Consider the following 21,817-nt stretch of genomic DNA (forward strand, 5'->3'; position numbering starts at 1 on the left):
TGTTTTCTAATGCTACTACTGCTATAGTGGTGACCTGATGACCTTTTAAAAACCTGTGGTTTTTGCTTTGTATGTCCATATTTCATTGTTCCTTACTGCTCTGCTAGGATTTTGTATATGGTGAAAATTTAGCTTAAAATTTTAACCTGGAATTCGCTTAATATTTGTATAGATAGGATCTAAGTCCTAAATAGCCCAGGACATTATTCATGCTCAATAAATATTTATAGGATGGTGATTACATCTTGTCTCCTTTGATAAGCTTCTTGGTTTGTTTTTTTTTTTTTTTTTTTTTTTTTGAGGGGACTAATTAGGTTTATTTATGTATTATTTAATGAAGATAGTGAGGATTGAATCCATGACCTCGTGCATGGAAGCATGCACTCTACCACTGAGCTGTATCGTCCCCCACCTTTGATAAGTTTCTGATGGGTTTTAATCAAGACTATTTTGGTTATCGATAATAGAAACCATTTCAGACTATCAAAAGCAGAAAAGAGAATTTATATTATAGAGACCGAGTACCCGAGAGCAGAAAGCCTGGTCAAATTTGAGGAGAGATTGAACTTTGGAGTTGGGCAGCTAGCAGGAACTGAGGCTGGCTGTTCTCTCAGTCACGCTGAGGACACACAGTCTTGTATGTGTTCCTTTTTTTCTCTACACATCTGTTTATTCTTTTGTTTTTCTTTATTTCTCTTTCTCTTTGCAGACCAGTTTTCTCTGCTTCTCCTTACATGTGTCAGAAAATGGCTAGCACAGGCTGTATCACCTTGCTCTGCTGACAAATTGATAAGCATTTCAGCTTTAAATCCCTGGGACAGGGAGCCTGTTTGGCACAGTTTGGATCAGGTGGATGGCTGTCGGTATAATCAGCTTCTTGTTGGCAAAGCATATTGCCAGAACATATCTCTTTGTTAAGAGAAATAATCTGGTAATTGATTCTTGTCACATTAGCAGCATATTCTTCATAAAACTATGTGGACTTTTTTAATTGTAAGAATTTGGTCATCTGATAAGTTATAAATAGCGTTTTAAATTTATTAGCATATGACGTAATTTTGTATGTAACAGGTCACGACTTTACTATATATTTTATCTATATTACATAAGCGACATATATAAATACATATTATACATTCACATTACTATTATAACCACACTTCACATATGTGAAGTTAGGCTCAGAGAAATTAAGTAACATGTCCTAAAGTTCATATAGCTAGTAAGCTACAGCCCTGGAGTTTGGACCCCAGATACTTTTGATACCAGAGTTTATGCTTTTGATCTCTCAATATATAAAATACCTCCCAGTATAAGATGTTTTTGAAATATAAATAATTTTTACCTTAAGAGAAATCTCATTTAGCAGGGATTAACTAATATGTATGTAACTTTGGTTCAATAAATGGTTTGTGAATTCCTCCTATATGTAAGTGTAATTTTAGGAACAGGACATCTAAAGATACATAAGATGCTTTTTCTGCCTTAAAGTTGCTCAGTCTACAAGAGAAGACAGATACAAATCGTTAAAATATAGTGTAAAACACTCACCTTTACTGAATGTTTATATCCATTTAGGACAAGCAAAGCCAGTCTATAGAATAGCCATGAGTATTGTGGCATTGGTTACAAAAGAGGTTAATATATTAGCCCTCTGAAATTAAAGTGAATTCTGTGACTTGAAATATTTATTACATACCATGTGGGTCAATTTCTTTTGGCCACTAGATTTGGCCAAAGATTATTATTTCCTTTCAAAGGCTTCTTTCAAGGTCATGTTCTTGAGAATATAAAACAGGATAAAAGCTTGGTTGGTGGGCAGACAGCCGGCCGGTAGGAGAAACTAGCCATGGCTCCTCTAGTGGTATAATGGGGCCAGTGTTGTTGGCCAGGACCCAGAGCTCAGTTTGTGGCCCAGTCATCTGGCGGCAACAGGGAGAAATACGGGTGGAGCCCCAGAGAGATCAGTAGTGCAAAGCTGGGTCTTGCTCATGGGCAGTAAAGCAGGAGCAGGGGCTGAGTAGATCATGGAACAGGACTGTTAGATGTGTCTTGGGTGTTGGTCTCTGGCTTCCCAGCTGCTTAAAAGAAATGGAGAAAATCAGAAATCAGTATTAGGTTGAACCATATAAAATTACCAATATTTGGCCCTTTTCTGATTTATTAAAAAATAGCAATTTCATATGATTTAATCTAATATTTGCTGAGTATATTTACCCAGGATCTGTCAGTCTTCTAAAGAGACTACTTAATTTAATTGAAAACTTGCAAGCACCCTACAAGATCCATCTACAGAAAGGAAACCAAGACCAAAGTGGTGGGGTGATATACTTCAAGACAGAAAGTTGTTAAGTAAATTAATAGCAATTTCTCTGGTTCCAAAGCCAGAGAATTTTCAAATTTGCCAGGGTCTTAAACTGTACGTTGGGAAGTTCATGTAGACAGCAGCCACTCTGAAACTGTATGACAAATAGGAGGTGGCTTGCATCCAGAAAGCTGGTGACCAGGGCCCAAACCCAAGCCCACGGGATTTGCTTCTTCATTGTTCTCTCTGCTTCTGCTCCCTACCATCCACCTGTCTTTACCCTCATCTCCTCGTCATTCTCTGTCCCACCCACCCCTCTTCTCTCCTTCCTGCCTGCGTTGCTCTTTCTGCAGTCATGAAGAAATAGGTACGTAAAGGCTGGTGCAGCACAAGTCAAACTATATAGCGGTTAGTGACCACTGTATACAATGACATTTAAGATATGGAGGAATACTCAGGCTTTATTAAGTAAAAAATAAAAATTTACAATGAAGTAAGAGTGGTTGATCAAACTACCTGCATCTAGTATTTTGCCAGGGGAAAATGTCTGGAATGGTATGCTAATAGTCATCTCTCAGAAGAATGATGCTTTTGCTAATCTGATCTTTTTCCTAAGTTTTCTGTTATTATTTTTATTAGTTGTAGAACAAAAGTGTAATAGATTTTTAAGTCATCTAAAAAACCTAGTTGATGGGGAGTTTTAAGGATCATTATTGATCTTGATAAGTAAGCAAACTCATAGAAAATGTTTTCTAGATGTATGCTAAGGACTCAGCTTGTGACATTTCAAAATGTCCTGCTTATCATTGCTCCTGATTCATGCCAGTGGATATCACTAACGTGCCGAGATAGAGACAAACCGTAACAATGCCAGTTTATGGTTTTCCTTTGTAATTCTGATTTTTGAACTGGCTGTACACTAGGCTCCTCTAATTTCCAGATTATTAAAGTTTAAATACTATAAATGAACATAGTATGTTCTGCCAGTGATGTTACATTAAAGCAGATTCATTTGAATAAGGTTTGGACCTCACTAACAAGATAACAAATAAGGTTAACCTCTTCTGAGGGCAGATTGAATTGGCTACCTTTGTGTTACATGAGGAAAATGCCTTTGCAGCTTTGGCGCATGGAATAATGTCTTAAATACAGTAGGCACTTAATAAATGTCCTTCCAAATATATTTCTCTTTTAACTTCTTTGCTGATGATGAACATTCTAGTTAGAATGTCTCTTCTGAGTTATTTAAATGTCCAGGAATATGCAGACACCCCTCTGTTAGTATCTGTCAATATGTAGGTATCTCTCTGGTTAATAGATGTGGGTCAGAAATTTACTTATGAATAATTTGTGATTCTATTCCCTTAAAGTAATTTAAATTTTAGAAAGACTATTAGGAAATATTGGTAGCATCTAGAGAAGATTTTTATGTTTGGAGGGAAGGGTTGATTTTTTTTTTAATTTTTATTGAAGTATAGCTGATTTACAATGTTGTGTTCATTTCAGGTGTACAGCAAGTGATTTAGGTACAATATGCATATGTGTGTGTGTGTGTGTATATATATATATATATATATATATATATATATATATATATATATATATATATATATATATATATATATATATTCTTTTTCAGATTCTTTCCTGTTACAGGCTATTAAAAGATATTAAATATAATTCCATCTGCTATACAATAGGACCTTGTGATTTTTTTTTAATATGCAAGAACTTTTACAATCTCGTTACAAAAAATGAGTAACTCAGAAAGACAGGTAATGAACATACATGAATAATTCATAGAAAAAGATATGCAAATGCCCAATAAGTATGTACTACTTTAAAAAAATTAATTTTCATATAATTTCAAATTTGCAGTATAAATAATTCATATAATATATATATGTGTGTACATGTAGATGGGCCTATTCTCATTATCTTCGCACTTTTTGAGAGCAAGCTGCAGACGTGATGTCCTGTCACCCTAAATACTCCAGAGTGTAATTCCCAACAAAAAGGGCACTCTTCTACCTGTCCTGCATTCAACCCTCTAAATCAGGAAGTCGGCATTATTCTCAGACCCCTTGCAAATTTTACCAACTCTCCTAATAATGTGTCTCCTTTTTTTTCTGGTCCATGTTTAATCTAGGAATACAAGTTGCATTTGATTATGATGTCTCTTCAGACTGCTTCAATCTGAAACTCTTTCCCAGTTTTCCATATTTTTCAAATCCTTTAGAGTCTTAAGGAATGCACATCTTACATTCTATAAATCTGCCCAATTTTTCTCATTGTTAAAGTCTCCATTGGCAGGTGTACTGCAGAAAGGATGCTCTTTTGTCCTCCGTACATCACATCATTCCACCTCTGATAACTGAGTAGTGTTCCAGGAATATGCCAGTGTCCTGTTCTTCAACCTTCAGTCATCCATTTAGCATCTATTGATAACTCTGTGAAATCAGTCACCTTTATGATGGTTGCTGAAAGATGACTCTGTTTCCATCACTCCTGCTGCATCTGTTGACATTTTACTGTAAGGGAGAGCTTTCCTCTTTTTGCATTTCCATTTTCTGCATTTATTTATTTATTCATCATTCTTTCATTCATTTGTCAATATGGACTCATGGATGCCATTTTTATTGAATAGATTGTAATTTGTTACTATTCATTAATTTTTAGAGCTGAAGTATAATTTGCTTACCGTGGAATGCACACATCTTAAGTTATTCAGTGTTGTCATATACATATATGCCTAATGGGATAACAGGACAGCCAATACTGATTATGATACACGAACTTTCCCCCATTTGGCTGGTAGGAGCCCCTTCAGTGTGGCTCCTGTGTCCCTTTGAAATGTCCCCATCATTCATTGAGCATTTCCTTACTTTCTGGTACAAGATGTTTTAGATTCTTCTTGTACTTTCCCTGCTCAACTTTCAAATTAGCCATTTCTCTAAGGATCTCTGGTTCCTTCTAATATAGTATGAGTTTTAGAAATAAAGATATATAGGCCATTGGTGCACTTTTTGTCACTGGGCTGTCAGTTGTTCTTAGGCCTTCTTGGTGGACATAGTTACAAAACTGTATGATGTATATGTATGCACATACAAATGCATATGCATGACACATGCACCTGTAACTACTTGTTCATTTTGCTGTGTTTGTATGTGTGCGTGTAATACAACCATGAATTTATGTTTCTAATTCCAGTCCAGTACCCTAAACTTCATTTTAACCTTTCTCCTTTCTTCCTTTTAAATTTGTCAGTGAGAAGCATGGCCCCAGCTATCCTTAGGATATTGATTTATCTGATCATTCAGTTTACTTATTTAGTTGCTGTAACGTCTCTTCCGGCTGTGTACCTCATTTCCTCCACCCTTTCTTAGCTCCACCCCGGGCTCAGCCACAAGGCTCGCTGTGCTTCCACCTGGTCCCCTCACAGCCTTGTATACCCAGCATGTGTCTCTTACCTCCTGTCCCCAGTTCTGACCCCTCACTACCCTGTGTCCTTAGAGCCACATGAAGAGGAGAGGAAATGGCTCCAGAGAAGATTTTAAAGTTAGATTGCAGTTTTATTTCCTCAGTCTACTCATTTTTTAGTATGTCTCAAGAACTCATGCATTTTAATTTTAAGCTTAGTTTTAAAATGATATACCCTTTGATATGTGGGTGTGAGTGTTTTTCATTCATTCATTAGAATTATTTTCATTATTGTTTTAATGCCTCTTTGAGATTGTTATGTACAAAAAAATTGTTTTCTTAGATTTATTGTCACACCGTGTGTTTAAATACATTTATTTATTGAGGGTTTTAGCATCAAATTTGATACTCTTGTTTTCTGGTTCTCCTGGCTGCATTGGCACTGCCTATTAGTAACCAGTTCGAATGCTTACTCTTTCTAAAAACCTACCTTGATAAAATGTCATCTAGCATGTTTTGCTTTTTTAAAAATAGATTTTGAATAACTGAGTATTTCCTAGGCGGTGTCGACATTAGCCATTTGGAGAATTGATTCAACTACTGTCTTTCTAAAACTTATTTTACATACTTGGTGTAGCCCAAGTCACATTAGACATTACTGTTGATTCGGTTGGGTGCTTATGCCACGTATTTCTACGGCATTTTGGCTTCTTGAAGGACTATTATCCACCAATAGCTAATTTAAAAATTGCTTATGCTTTTTAGTGTTCCCATGGAATTCAGTGGTTTTCAGGTGCCAGTTCAGGCATTTGGTAGATTGACTAGAAAAATAATTGTTTAAGCAGTGCCGGGATAACTGTGAGGTGGCTGTTGCCTTGACAACTGGAATGCTGTTCTGTTTGCTAAACAAAGGAATGATAATTTAGTAGTTTTAATTTCCCTTTTGGCATGGAGGTGCTATTTAAAAGCATTTTGTTTTAGCCTCTGAGATGGTCTATATTTTTGACCGTAATCAGAGAAGCAAAACAAAAAGAGAAAGTAAGAGTTTTTTTCTGGTGATATACAACTAACAGGGCTGGTGTTGACCAGGAAGGAATCTTGGTTAACCTGCTGACACAGTTCTTTGGGTGAACTTCTGTGTTGGGTCAGAGCACAGTAGCCTCAGAACAGGTGTGTTGTCTGGTTGTCTTTATGCGACGCGAAATGGCTGTGGTGGACTTGATGGAGAGCCCCCACGGACGGTTCACCTTTCTCGCTGCTAGAATTCAACACGATTACTTTTTTTCTGATAAGGGGGATATTTTAAACACTACCCCCCATACATATAATTATACTTTCAACTGTTCTAGTTATATGGAGTCTCTCTTGTATAGGATTACAAACGTTTTAAACTCACAACCTTACCCCAGATAATTAAGTAATAATAATAGCCTTTATTTGGTATTGTATGCTGGATCCTGTTCTAAGCATTTTACATGTAGCATTTCATTCTCATCCCTGTGAGATGGTCACTATCTGTGGCATCCAGAGGCAAGCAAGGTCTTTTGGCTACTGAGTGGTAGATTTGAACCTAAGCAGCTACTTCAAGAGCCTGTGCTCTTAATTACCGTGTTACGCCGACCCTTATTAATAAAATCATTCCATACGCATGGAAGAATGCAGAAAAGTGTTAATAAGAAAATTCAGGATAGCCCGTAATCCCAGTCACAATCGATTAAAGTACTTTTTGTTGTTCTGGTGAAGTAATACAATATCTAGGGTTTCCTTGAAAATAATCCGAGTGTGGGAGGAATGGGTAGGGGTATAGACTAGACAAAATTGTCTGAGGTGATAATTGTGGGAGCCAGGTTATGAGTATATGAGGCATTTATTATATATTCTGTCATCTTTTTTATATGTTTGAAATGTTCCTTAGTATACATTTTAAAAAGCAAAGAATACATGCCAATTGTAAAACAAACAAACAAAAAACAACAAAAAAGGAACCTTTTAAAGAAAATCAGGAAGATTTACTTTGAACAAAATATTTTCATGTACGTACTCTATTCCAGTGCCTTTCTCATCGGTTAATCCCTCTTTAATAACAGCTCTTCTTATTTTTAATATGTGTGTATATATAACAATAGAGATATCTTTGATAAAAGTGAGAAAAATAGTTTATTTTCATCTTGTATGTACTTAGGATGAGCAGTCATTTAAAATGAAGTTTTTAGGGGAGGGTATAGCTCAAGTGATAGAGCTCATGCTTAGCATGCACGAGGTCCTGGGTTAAATTCCTAGTACCTCCTCTTAAAAAAACAAAACAAAACCCTAATCCCCCCCCCCCCCCCCCAAATACAGTGAGATTTTGCCTCTCCCATTTTAAAAAGAAAAAAAGGAAGCGTGTCAAATCTGAATTTGCATTGGCTATTATCATGTCTTGTTTGCCCACACTGAGTGTTTCATCATATTAATAGTAACTGTGAATGGCTGCACACTCTGGGCTTCATGACAGAGTACTTTCTAACAGTGACCCTATTTTCCTGATGTGGAAACTGAAGGTTCAGCAGCCTCCAATGGCTCACTGGTTAGCACACGGAGGAGGGCTGGGATGAGAACCCTGTCATTCTGCTCTGAAAGCCTGTGCTTTTGGTCCCACGTTGTGCTAGTGACAGAGTGATCGTCGTGGTCCGCCAGAATTACACATGCAAGTCTGACCGTGTAGGTTGTGAGCTTCGTTTGTTTCTCTCTAGAAATTCGCATACTTTGGGGCATAGTTTCAGTTCCAGATGATCGTGTCTCATTCTGACCAGCTTTGTAACGCCAATCCTTTGACATAGGCTTGTTAAACAAATGTATACAGAATTCATTATTATATTCATCTAGTGATGAGACTTTAGGAACACAAAACTAACTATTCTTTGTTCAAAAGTCTCTGTAATAAAAATACCTAAATTATCGCTTCTGAAATATTTGTTTGTCACATGCAACTTTTAAATGATCTCTTATTCTCTTCTACATTTCACAATTTTGGGTTCCTCATTAGTTTTATTTAACTGTACTATTTGTCTATGAAAATAAATTTTTAGTGGCTAATAAGGCAGGAAGTGTTCATGGGAGAGCTTGCAAGTTGTGGAGAGTAATGAGCCTTGCGGCCCTGAAGGGTGCCACACCCTTTGGGCTTTTCTAGCAATAACACACAATATCAATTGAACCACAAAGTGAATTGATGTCTTATTGAAAATTTCCTAAAGTTTATGAGTGAAGTATTGTGAATCCCTTTCATATTCTTGCTAAAATAAAGCTACTAGCTTGTCTGAAATTTAATAAAAATTTTGACCAAGGGAAAATGGTATTTTAAGAGGGCTAAGGCATGAGGTTGAAATGCATTTATGAACTTGAAGTGTGTGCAGGAACAGTACAGAGCTATCAAATTGTAGTTAATGATACCAACAAGTTTGAAAGGTAGCATTGCAGAAATGATTATCATTCTATGAGGATACACCTCTGTTACGGCATAAATAAATTGAAATACAGGCACTTTCCTAAGTAGATTTAAAAAAGTATATACTTGATATGTTTTGAGTTTTTTTTAAAATGCTTTTCATGGAGTACATAGAACGGGAGGCCAGGGGCCACTAGGAGGCCGGCCTGATGCTGGTGGCCACAGTGTCCTTGTGGTTTGTGGTGCCTCCCCACCTTTAAAAGGGTTATTAAAGTTATTTGATAGACTTATGGTCGCCTTTGTTAGAGCATTAGGGTATCTTTTTTTGAGGGAGGGTCTTTCTCTTCTGTGTGTATTAGCCGGAACTATTAAGGGTGAATTTATTTTAAGATTGAAATGAAATGAATGTTTTCATTATTTATTGCTGAATAGCAGCATTTTTCAGCCTATGGTGTACGGAATTTCTGCAGGATGTTACTAGATGTTACTAGAAAAAAAAAAAGGGTTCTTTGGACAAATAGATTGGAAAATGATGAGGCAGAGTGGGAATTCATTCAATAAACTGATTTTCCCAAACTTCCAACTCCTTCTGGTGGAACATCTTGGGATGTTAGTATTTCTTTTAAAACACTTTGGGAAAAGTTACTTACATAATCTTTCTTTGACTATGAAGTTGTTTAATATACATAGACCTCCATAGAAATATAGATCCTGTGCAGAAAAGCACCTAATTATAAAAAGAGCAGCTAGATTAGGACTGTTAAGAATTAAATCACAAGTGAGGAAACTTAATATTTATTATAGATGGGAAATAAACAGTGAACCCATGCCAAAGCATTGGAGACATTGTGGCTCGTTTTTACTTGAGACTTTTTAGATTGAGTTTCTTCATCTAGTTTTCACCAGTAGTTTGAGTACATGGAGTCCCCCCCTCAGCCCCTCACATGCTCATCTGCCATAGAATTGCCTAGATAGGGATATAACAGAGCCATTCTGAATTTGAGTGGCTGGCAAGAGACAGCCTGAATATTGGAACTTTCTCAGACTGAGCTTTAAGGATCTGCCTTCTCTTTCAGTGGTCGTTTAGGACAAAAATATTTGAATGAATGGGTAGATGGAGGGGTGGATGGAATGATATACTTGTGTTTGAGCTAATTCACATCATGGACCATATGTATTTTATAGAGAGAAAAAGGATGCCTTTATGTTTTCTGTGATGTACATTTTAGTACATTTACACAGGCTTTAGGATACATACTTATTTATTTTTAAGTTAAAGTATTTGATGGATTGTTCTTGTTAACAAATACATCCATCTATTACAACTTTTATAACTACAGTAGGATTGGATCCTCCATTCTATGGTCTGATTGTGGGGAAGAATTGGAGAGTTAAAATCTAATTATATTTCTTTGCATTTTTAGGCCCTTGATGAGCCTCCCTATTTGACAGTGGGCACTGATGTGAGTGCGAAATACAGAGGAGCCTTTTGTGAAGCCAAGATCAAGACAGCAAAAAGACTTGTCAAAGTCAAGGTACAGTATGTGTAGATTTTATAAATTATATGTTTAGTACTTGATAATTAAACTTTTATTTGGTGAGTGTATTTAAGAATTTTTTTCCTGCAAGATGAATTTAGTTTCTAGGAGTGATGATTGTAAAAATACCTGAAAACAAAGCATTATTTGTGATTTTAAAGTATTGCAGTTAGAATGAAATTAGATGATCCTAGCTGGTATTTTCAATGCTATTTCACCATAGACTTGTTACTGTTTGTATCGTTAGCCTTTTAGAGCTGGAAAGGAACTTAGAAGTCACATGGTTTAATTTCTTAATTTTATTGTAAGAAAAATGAGGTTCATAAAGGGTTAGTGATTTCTCCAGGGCCATTATAGCAAATTAGTGGCAGAATGGGAATGACCATAGCACCTCAGTTCTAAGACACCCCCGCCCCTACAGGTTTAACCATGAGATTGGGATGTGATTTATAACTGACGATCGTGGAACTAGTTGTGGATTCCTTACCCTTTACTTTTCTTGAAAAATCTTTCTAAAAATCTGTGCTTTGTCTCAGATCATGCACAAAAAGAAATGTAGTTCTTTACATTTTAGTAAATTTTCAGTGTTGAAAAATATGAGACAAGAGAGAGATTTCAAGGTAGATCTTTATTCTTTTGTTAATCATTTATTGTTTGGCAAATTGTGCAGGTTACTCTGTTAGATGGGAAGGAGGATGGGGGTATGAGAATAACCTGATCTCTGTTTCCAAGGGATTTATATTGCAGATTAGCAGATGGCCTGTAAAACGTTGGTTTGAACACCAGAAGTTAAACAGGCCTTGGAGGTGATGTACTTCCAGGGGAGAGTGTCAGAGACTCTTTGGAGCCTTTTCCGTGTGTTGTACACCTAGGTTCCTTCCTTGCACGTGGATGTGTTGAAGAAAACTGCCTGGGTGATTCTCCCTTACACAGAGCCATTGTGATCGGGCCTTTAAGTTAACTGTAAGCTTGTAGGATGCCAGTCCCGGCCCCCCGCCCTGCCGTCAGTTTGCACGTGCTTGGTGCCTGTGAGCGCATTTGTGGTTTGACCATCTTCCAGTGCTCTTGTAGTGGCATTTCCTGTTCTGACTTCACACACTGCTGTTCTCTGAGCACTTGTTTTTTGCCGTTACTATCTTAGAGATGAAGAGAAAGCTTTTTTTTTTTATTATCAGTTTTCTCACTCTTTTAGACAGAGTTACTGCTCACACGTGTAACATCTTCGTGTGAGTTAGACAAAACCCCTCCCTTCCGGTAGAGACCTTCCTCAGCAGAGCTCGGCCTGTAGGTGAGCACTTCCGTGCGGGTGAGGAAAGGTGCTCCACGTGGGCCGGAGCGGCGCTGCGCCAGGCCCCGTGCTGCGTTAGATCTGGGCCCTGACTGGTAATCGCAGCTCGAGGGCTCTGGGTAACGAGTGAACCAGCTAAATGGCAGGTAGCAACTCTGCCGTTTCTTGGTGTCAGTAAAAGGACGAGAACTGTTAGTTTCTGCTGCTTCTGCTGATAGTGCCAACCAGAACCTTGTGCCTTATAAATATTGACTGTCTGAAATTTGTTGTTAGTATTTGTGGCTGCCCTGAAAATCTGCTTGTAATTCAAAGCTAATGATTTTCTCAACAAGTATCGTAATATATTTCGGTGCCAGTTTAATTTGTTTATGATTCAAAGTTAATAAGTTTTTCAGCAATGTGTTGATACACTTCTTCCCCATTGGTTTTCCCTTATTGAGCATTGACTGTGTGCTAAGCACTATGTCAGGTGTTGAAACTCTAGGATTTACATCTTGTCTTCATCCTTAAGTGGCTTAAGTCTAAGTGAAAGATGCAGACATCTAAACACATAATTTAAATAAAGTGTCACAGTGCCGTTGTATGAAACAGAAATGCCCGCGATGCTGTGAGTATAGGATCTGTCCTTTCATACCTGGTTTGTGAGTCTGTTACCTAAGTTAATGACCACACACATCAAATAAGACCACGTTAATGGTTCAGTCCCTGTAAGAACTCCTGCTTTGTATAGGGAAAACAACCTTTTCTGTACTGAACACAGGAAGCTGTTTTGTTTTTTTAACCAACTAATTGAGTATTTAAACTTACCCCTTGATTGTTACTTCATGTCTGGTATTCCGTTCTCTGATTTCTGTAGTAACACAGAGTTCTGGATCTAGATGGCCTGAGTTTCAGTCTCAGCTCCACCATGTCCTAGTTCTGTGATCCTGGGCCAGTCACTTAACCTTTCCGTCCCTCAGGTTTCTTATCAACATAATGGGAATAATTACACCTACCTAATGAGGGTGTTGTGAAGATTACATATTTGATGCTTGCGCCTGATGCTAGGGCTCTCTGGGTGAGGGTTGCTGTTGCTTGTTGTTGAGCTGGGCCTTCACAGAATGGTGGAGTGCCTCATACGACAGCCTGAGATTGCCGCCTCTTTCTCCCTCATGTTTTCTTAAGAAAAGAAATTATACAGTTAAACTAATGACTAATAGTATTGCATAAAATATGATATGTGAAACATCAAGTAAGTTAGTCTGGGAATTTTTCTGTCTGAATAATAAAATTTTCAGTTAATCTACTTAGGGATTGAGATTTTGTATAAACTAGGCAGCTGTTTGTTTGGATTACTTGTAATAAAAATGGATTCATGCATTGATGAGCTTGTGTTGCTTGATTTTTTTTTTCTTTTTTGTTGGCTAATAAACTTTATAATCTCTAGGTAACATTTAGGCATGATTCTTCAACAGTGGAAGTTCAGGATGACCACATAAAGGGCCCACTAAAGGTAATTTATTTATTCACTATTAATTCTAATGCTTCAATGGGAAACAATAATTGTACTTGGTCTTTTAAAAATTAATTGATTACTTTGTTATTGAGTTGATAAATACATAATTCTCTCTAAATAGACTAATAGAAAAAAGTAGACATGGTGTTCAGTAAAACCTGATATCCTAACTGTGCGCAGAAATGAAATGAACATCAAGGAAGTGTTGATTGCTGTCTGTTTACTCACCTGTCTTGGTCTCACTATGTTTCACATACTAAAATGATGGAATTTCCAGAATTAATAGGTGATGAACTGGGGATCAAGTGACGTAAATTCCATGATGATATGAAAAGTGAGAAAAAAAATATAAAAAATCTCAGACATTTTAATTCTTTTAAGCAGCTACTGGCATATGAAATTGTTTCATGGTTGTCAGGGAGCTGTACGTGATGAACAAGGTCATACATACAGAGTTTTATTTCTTTGCATCCGTTTCTCTTCGTTGGCCAGTGACGTTCGCGCTGCTTTACTTCCCACTAGGGAGAAGGCTAAAGGGAATGTGTGGGTAGCTGCTGTGTGCTCTTTGGCTATTTTTTTTGTTTTAATTTTTAAAATTTATTTTTTTTAATTGAAGTACAGTCAGTTACCATGTGTCAGTTTCTGGTGTACAGCACAGTGTCCCTGTCACGCGTGTACATACATATATTTGTTTTCATATTCTCTTTGGCCTTTTTGAGTGTCTGAAATGGACGTTGACCTAGCTGAGTGGATTTTAAGAAATGCTAACAGAACTGAAGAAGCATTTGCAGATGCACGAAATATCTTGTCTTAATGAAGCTGTACTTTGTAAAGAATAGATAGATGTGTGTATCTGCCAGTTTGTGGTTGATTTGAAAACTTAATTGGATCCTCAGGGCATTAGTACCTTGCATATGTAGTAGGTACTATGGGGGCCTAAAATTTGTAAGTTTTTGAAATTTCTCCATGTAAAAATATTTTCTGCCCTTCTGTTTTGTAGGTGCTATCTTACACGCACATGTACGTCACTTGTGGGGACAAAAAGAAAAAAACACGCATGTGTATGATTGGACGTTAGCTGCCATTCATTTAGCACTTAGTATGTGCTAGGACTGTACTGAGTTCTCCGCACATACTATCTTGTGTAATCTTTAACATCTCCTTATGGAAGAGGAAACTGAAGGGAGGTGGGAGATAAAGTTATCTGGCCAAGGTTTTAGAGCCAGTAATGATAACCAAAATTCTGGTAGATTCACAGCCTGTAATTGAACATAGTGCCCTCTGGATGATCAGAACACATACCTCTTCATGCCTTTTTTGTGTTTTTGCCTCATAATAACACCATCACAGCTTATCAGTGCCTGACTACCCTGTTCACCTGGCGCAGGCCAGCTGGTACCAACTACAAAAAATGTTCAGTGTTGCAAGGGACAGGAAAGACAGTTACTTTGTATCATCAAGCCATCTTCCTCCCCTGTTGCTCCAGCCTCTTTGTGGCATAGTTGATTTATTTTGCTTCTTTGGTTTTTCTTATTTTATGAAAATTTTTTTTGTGATTAGGGCTTAAGACCATTTGGATTTTGACGTAGGCAAGTATATTAAATTTTGGTCTCAACATTGTTAAAATATTTCTCCTATCTGTAGTTCTTTTTGTATGTAGATTTTTCGATTAACTTTTTTTTATTGACTGTGTGTAGATTTTTGATTGTTCCCTAGTACATTCTGTAGCCTTCTGTCAACTAATAGAAAGTGTCAGCATTTGGATAAAATATTTCTCTTAGAGGAAATAAGCCTCCAAGGGTGATGGTCTGATCTCAATGTTTTCAGTGAGTTCACATGAAAATACTACTAGACCACATGAGTATTAAATAAAAAAATTGAACCATGTATTTGTTGACTGTAGTCATTTAGTGAAAGTTTTAGAATTTCATTCCCTCTTGTGGGCATTTGTGCTGACAGTCTCTTTGAACAGTTTTGTTTTTGTTATCATTATAAAGACCATATACATTTTCTTTTATTTTTATTGATGTATAATTGGCATATTGCATTATTATTAGTTTCAGGTGTACAACATGATTCAGTATTTGTGTACATTGCAGAAGGATCACCACATTAAGTCTAGTTAACATCCATCACCATACATGGTTGAGAATTTTTTTTTTCTAATGATAGGGACTTTTAAGATTTACCCTCTTAGCAACTCTTTAAATATGCAATATAATATTACTGACTGTAATCATTATATCCCCGTGACTTTTAATTTTATAACTGGAAGTTTGCACCTTTTGACCTCCTTCATCCATTTTGTCCACCTCTAGTTTCTTCCCCCTCTGGCAACCACCAGTCTGTTCTCTGTATCTGTAACCTTGATATTTTTTGTTTTGTTTTGTTTTGTTTTGTTTTTTCCTCATTTTTTAGACTCCACATATAAGTGATATCATATAGTACTTGTCTTTCTCTGTCTGACTTACTTCACTCAGCGCAATGCACTCAGGGTCTATGTTGTTGCAAATGGCAAGGTTTCATTCTTTTCTGTGGCTGAATTATACACACACAGGCATCTTTGTCCATTCATCTGTCATTGGATGCTTAGATTGTTTTCATATCTTGGCTGTTATACCTAACACTGCAGCAAACACGGGGGTGCATAGATCTTTACAAATTAGTGTTTTCAGTTCCTTTGCATAACTACCCAGCAGTGGAATTGCTGGATCATATACTAGTTGTATTTTTAATTTTTCAGGGCCCTCCATTCTGTTTTCCGTAGTGGCTATACCAGTTTAAACTTACACCAGCAGTGCACAAGGGTTTCCTTTTCTCCACATTCCGGCCAATACTTTCTTTCTTGTCTTTTTGATAAGCCATTTTAATACGTGTTAGGAGATATCTCATTGTGGGTTTGATTTACATTTCCCTGATGATTAGTGATGTTGAGCATCCTTTCATGTACCGGTCTGCCATCTATATGTCTTTTCTTCTTTGGAAAAATGTCTATTCAGGTCTTCTGCCCATTTTTTAATCAGGTTGTTTATTTTATTCATATTGAGTTGTGTGAGTTGTTCATATATTCTGGATAATAACTTCCGTCAGTTATATCATTTGCAAATATTTTCTCATTCAGTAAGTTGTCTTTTCATTTTGTTGATACTTTTCTTTGTTGTGCAAAAGCTTTTAAGTTTAATTAGGTCCCATTTGTTTATTTTTGCTTTTTTTCCTTTGCCTTAGGAGACAGATCCAAAGAATATTGCTAAGAGTGATGTCAAAGAGTATACATTTTCTTCTAGGAGCTTTATGGTTTCCAGTCTTATATATAATCCATTTGGAGATTATTTTTGCAAATAATGTCCATTTTTCACTTGGACTGTTTTTTTTTTTTTACACTGTTGCATTGCATGAGTTCTTTTTATATTTTGATTTTTGACCCCTTGTCAGATACATGATTTGCAGATACATTTTCTCCCAATCAGTAGGTTGCCTTTTCAAATTGTTGATGATTTTCTTTGCCGTGCAGAAGTGTTAAGAGTTTGATGTAGTTATAAAGACCATATGAATGTAATCATCAGCATTTTCTTGATCAGATGAAGCTATTTTAAATGATTGTCATTAATGGTACAGTTTAACTCTTTTTTTTAAAAAACTTTTTTTATTGAGTTATAGTCATTTTACAATGTTGTGTCAAATTCCAGTGTAGAGCACAATTTTTCAGTTATACATGAGCATACATGTATTCATTGTCACATTGTTTTTCGCTGCGAGCTACCACCAGATCTTGTATATATTTCTCTGTGCTATACAGTATAATCTTGTTTAACTATTCTACCTTTTGAAATCCCAGTCTGTCTCCGCCCCCCCCCCCCCCCCGGTACAGTTTAACTCTTAAGGAGACCCCAAAGTTATTTCTTATTTTTTCCTACTCTTCCCCAGCCTTCTTGAAAAAGAAGTGGTAATATGGTTCAGACAGTAAATTTCACAGGCAGAGGTCCTCAGATCCCCAAGGGTTCCCAAGGCTCTTTCAGGGACATAATACTGGAAAAACTATTTTCATAATAATACTTAGATGTTATTTAACTTTTTCACTAATGGTACAAAAACAGTGTTAAGTAAAACTGCTGGCACATTAACACAAATCAGATCAGTTATTTTATTCTTCACCTGCCATGGACCCAATTAGTGGGGAAAAAAGACACTTTTTGATTTGTTCATTCATGTTCTAAAAGTTTTTCTAACTTTTTTTTTTATTACTTTAGGTTGGAGCTATTGTGGAAGTGAAGAATCTTGATGGTGCCTATCAGGAAGCTGTAATCAATAAATTAACAGATGCGAGTTGGTACACTGTAGGTAAGGAAATAAATCTTTTAAAAGTATATTTCAATGATAATACAAATAAGGCAGATTTTTATTCATTTATTTCCGTAATTGCCATAGATGTTCTTACTGTTAATGGTTTTTATCTTTCCAGATCTTTAGAACATTTATTTTTATAAATACATACATAATAGAATTCGAAATTAGTGTATATATTATATAATTGGATTCTAGCTTTTTATTGCTTCAAAGTATATCCTAGAGAAGACCTTTGTGTATTTAAATAGTGTTAAGCATATTCATGTTGTTGTGCAATAGATCAATTTTTTAATTGTAATATGTTTTGTAATATTTGATATAACGTAATTTATTTTCTATTACCAATGGTGTTGCCAGTTTTCTTAAATATATGCTGGGTTGAATGTCTTTTGTACATGCACATTATTCCAGTATTTCCACAGTGTGTACATTGACAACTAGGCATAGATTGAAGGGCAATGTACTTTTAAAAACTTTAGTAGGTAATGAAAACTCTTTCCTAAAAGATTATATTAATTTACACTCTTGTGAACAGTGTATGAGTGTACTTGTTTTCCCAGTCCTTGTCAAATTTGATGTGAGTAATATTTTAAAATTTTTGCCTATTTGGACAGAAAATAGTATCTCAGTTTTGAGTAATCATGAGATGGAGCGCATTTTCATAAGTTTAATGAAAGGAGCATTTGTTCATTTGTATTTTCTCTCTTTTTAAGTTTTTTTATTTTTTAAATTTTTATTGAAGTACAGTTGATTTACAGTGTTGTCTCAGTTTCAGGTGTACAGCAAACTGATTCAGTTATATATATATATTATAATATATATGCTTTTTAAGATTCTTTTCCGTTATAGGTTATTGCAAGATGTTGAATATAGTTCCCTGTGCTGCATGCTAGGTCCTTGTTTTTTAATCTGTTTTATATATAGTAGTGCATATATGTTAATCCTAAACTCCTGAGTTACCACCCCCCCCTTCCCTTGTGGTAACCATAGTTTATCTTCTATGTCTGTGAGTCTATTTCTAGTTTGTAAATAAGTTCATTTATATCATTTTTTTTTCTAGATTCCACATGTAAGTGATATCCTGACACTTGTCTTTCTCTGTCTGACTTGCTTCACTTAGAATGACCATCTCCATGTCCATCCATGTTGCTGCAAATGGCATCATTTCGTTCTTTTTAATGGCTGAATAGCATTCCATCATGCATATATATCACATCTTCTTCATCCAGTCATTTGTCAGTGGACATTTAGGTTGCTGCCATGTCTTGGCTGTTGCAAATAGTGCTGCTATGAACATTGGGGTGCGTGTGTCTTTTTGAGTTAGTTGTTTACTCCTGATATATGCTCAGGAGTGGGATTGCTGGATCATATGTTAACTCTTACCATATGGTAAAAGTAAGGAACTTCCATACTGTTTTCCATAGTGGCTACTTCAATTTACATTCCCACTAACAGTGTAAGAGGGCCTCTTTTTTCCATATTCTCTCCAGTGTTTATTATTTGTAGATTTTTAATGATGGCCATTCTGACTGGTGTGAGGTGATACCTCATTGTAGTTTTGATTTGCATTTCTCAAATAGTTAATAGTGACATTGAGCATCTTTTTATGTGCCTGTTGGCCTTCTGTATGTCTTTGGAGAAATGTCTTTTTAGGTCTTCTGCTCATCTTTTGATTGGGTTTTTTTTTTTTTTTTTTTTTATTAAAATGTATGAGCTATTTTGTATATTTGGGAAATTAAGCCCTTGCCAGTCTCCTCATTTGCAAATATTTTCTCCCATTCTGTAGGTTGTCTTTGTATTGTTTATGGCTTCCTTTGCTGTGCAAAAGCTTTTAAATTTAATTAAAATCTCATTAGTCTGTTTTTTATTTTTATTTCCATTACTCTAGGAGACAGATTGAAAATAATATTGCTGTGATTTATGTCAAAGAGTGTTCTGCCTGTGTTATCCTCTAGGAGTTTTAGAGTATCTAGATCTTTAGTCCATTTTGAGCTTATTTTTGTACATGGTGCCAGAGAGTGTTCTAATTTCATTCTGTCCAGTTTTCCCAGCACCACTTATTGAAGAGACTGCCTTTTCTCCATTGTATAACCTCCTTTGTTGTAGATTAATTGACCTGTAAGTGCGTGGGTTTATTTCTGGGCTTTTTATGCTGTTCCACTGAGCTGTGTGTCTGTTTTTTGGCCAGTGCCACACTGTTTTGATTATTGTAGCTTTGTAGTATAGTCTGAAGTCAGGGAGCATGATTACCCCAGCTCCGTTCTTCTTTCTCAAGATTATTTTTGCTATTCGGAGTCTTTTGTGTTTCCATACAAATTAAAATTTTTTTTTGTTCCAGTTCTGTGAAAATTGCCAATGGTAATTTGATAGGGATTGCATTGAATCTGTAGATTGCCTTGGATAGTATGGTCATTTTAACAATATTGATTCTTCCCATTCAGGAACTCGGTATTCCTTTCCATCAGTTTCTCTCATCAGTGTCTTATAGTTTCAGAGTGTCTATCTTTTGCTTCCCTAGGTAGGTTTATTTCTGTTTTATTCTTTTTGATGTGATGTTAAATGGGATTGTTCCCTTAATTTCTTTTTCTGATATTTTGTTGCAACAGATTTCTGTATATTAAGTTTGTATCCTGCAACTTTACCAGATTTATTGATGAACTCTGGTAGTTCTCTGGTAACATCTTTAGGATTTTCTATGTATAGGATCATGTCATCTGCAAAAGTGACAACTTTACTTCTTCTTTTCCAATTTGGATTCCTTTTATTTCCTTTTCTTCTTTGATTGCTGAGGCGAGGACTTCCAAAACTGTGTTGAATAAAAGTGGCAAGAGTGGGCATCCTTGTCTTGTGTGTCACACTGGTTTGCAGATACTGAAAAACCCTTGCATCCCTGGAATAAATCCCACTTACAGGATTTTACTGTATTGGGGAGCTGGCTTGCTAGTCTTTTGCTGAGGATTTTTGTATGTATATTCATAAGTGATACTGGCCTATAATTTTCTTTTTTTGTGATATCTTTGTCCGGGTTTGGTATCAGGGTGATGGTGGACTCAGAATGAGTTTAGAAGTGCTCCTCCCTCTGCAGTTCTTTGGAATAGTTTTAGAAGGGTAGGCATTAACTCTTCTCTAAATGTTTGGTAGAATTCTCTTGTGAAGCCGTCTGGTCCTGGATTTGTTTGCTGGGAGTTTTTAAATTAGTGATTCAATTTCAGGACTGGTAATTTGTCTGTTCATGTTGGTCTGTTTCCTTGCTCAGTCTTGGGAGATTATGCCTTTCTAAGAATTTGTCCATTTGTTCTAGGTTGTCCGTTTCATTGGCGTATAGTTGTTCATAGTAGCCTCTTATGATCCTTTGTATTTCTGTGGTGTCAGTTGTAACATTTGCTTTTTCACTTTTGATTTTATTGATTTGGGCCCTCTCCCTTTTTTTCTTGTTGAGTCTGGCTAAAGGTTTATCAGTTTTGTTTGTCTTCAAAGAACCAGCTTTTAGTTTCATTCATCTTTTCTTTCTTTTTTTTTAAGTCTCTTTCATTTATTTCTCCTCTGATCTTTATGACTTTTTTCCTTCCCCTAACTTTGGGTTTTGTTTTTCCTTCTTTCTCTAATTGCTTTAGGTAATAAGGTTAGGTTGTTAATTTGAGATTTTTCTTATTTCCTGAGGTAAACTTGTATCACTATAAACTTCCCTCATAGAACAGCTTTTGCTGTATCTCATAAGTTTTGGATTGTCGTGTTTTTATTTTGATTTGTCTCTAGGTATTTTCAAAATTTTTCCTTTAATTTCTTCAGTGATCCATTGGTTGTTTAGTAGCATGTTGTTTAGCCTCACATATTTGTATTTTTGCTTTTTTCTTTCTTATAGTTGATTTCTAATCTCATAGCATTGTGGTCAGAAAAGATGCTTGATATAATTTCAGATTTCTTAAATTTGCCTAGGCTTGCTTTGTGGCTCAGAATGTGGTGTATCCTGGAGAATGTTCTATGTCGCTTGAAAAGAATGTTT

General features: G+C 36.1%; 1 protein-coding gene across 5 annotated transcripts in view; it reads left to right on the forward strand.

The window, feature by feature from the left end:
- Positions 1-21,817, forward strand: part of ARID4B (AT-rich interaction domain 4B) — a 127,697-nt gene that overhangs the window by 38,636 nt on the left and 67,244 nt on the right. For all 5 annotated transcript variants that reach the window (XR_010381808.1, XM_010979781.3, XM_031460827.2 and 2 more), the window contains exons 3-5: positions 10,574-10,684; positions 13,402-13,467; positions 17,718-17,808. Coding sequence is in view for 4 of the 5 variants with exons in the window: in XM_010979781.3 (XP_010978083.3) it covers positions 10,574-10,684; positions 13,402-13,467; positions 17,718-17,808 (268 nt within the window). In the remaining variant the exon portion in view is untranslated. The remainder of the gene's footprint in view (positions 1-10,573; positions 10,685-13,401; positions 13,468-17,717; positions 17,809-21,817) is intronic.

The sequence above is a fragment of the Camelus dromedarius genome, chromosome 8 (genome assembly GCF_036321535.1).
Source record: "Camelus dromedarius isolate mCamDro1 chromosome 8, mCamDro1.pat, whole genome shotgun sequence".
In the NCBI taxonomy this organism is placed as follows: Eukaryota; Metazoa; Chordata; class Mammalia; order Artiodactyla; family Camelidae; genus Camelus; species Camelus dromedarius.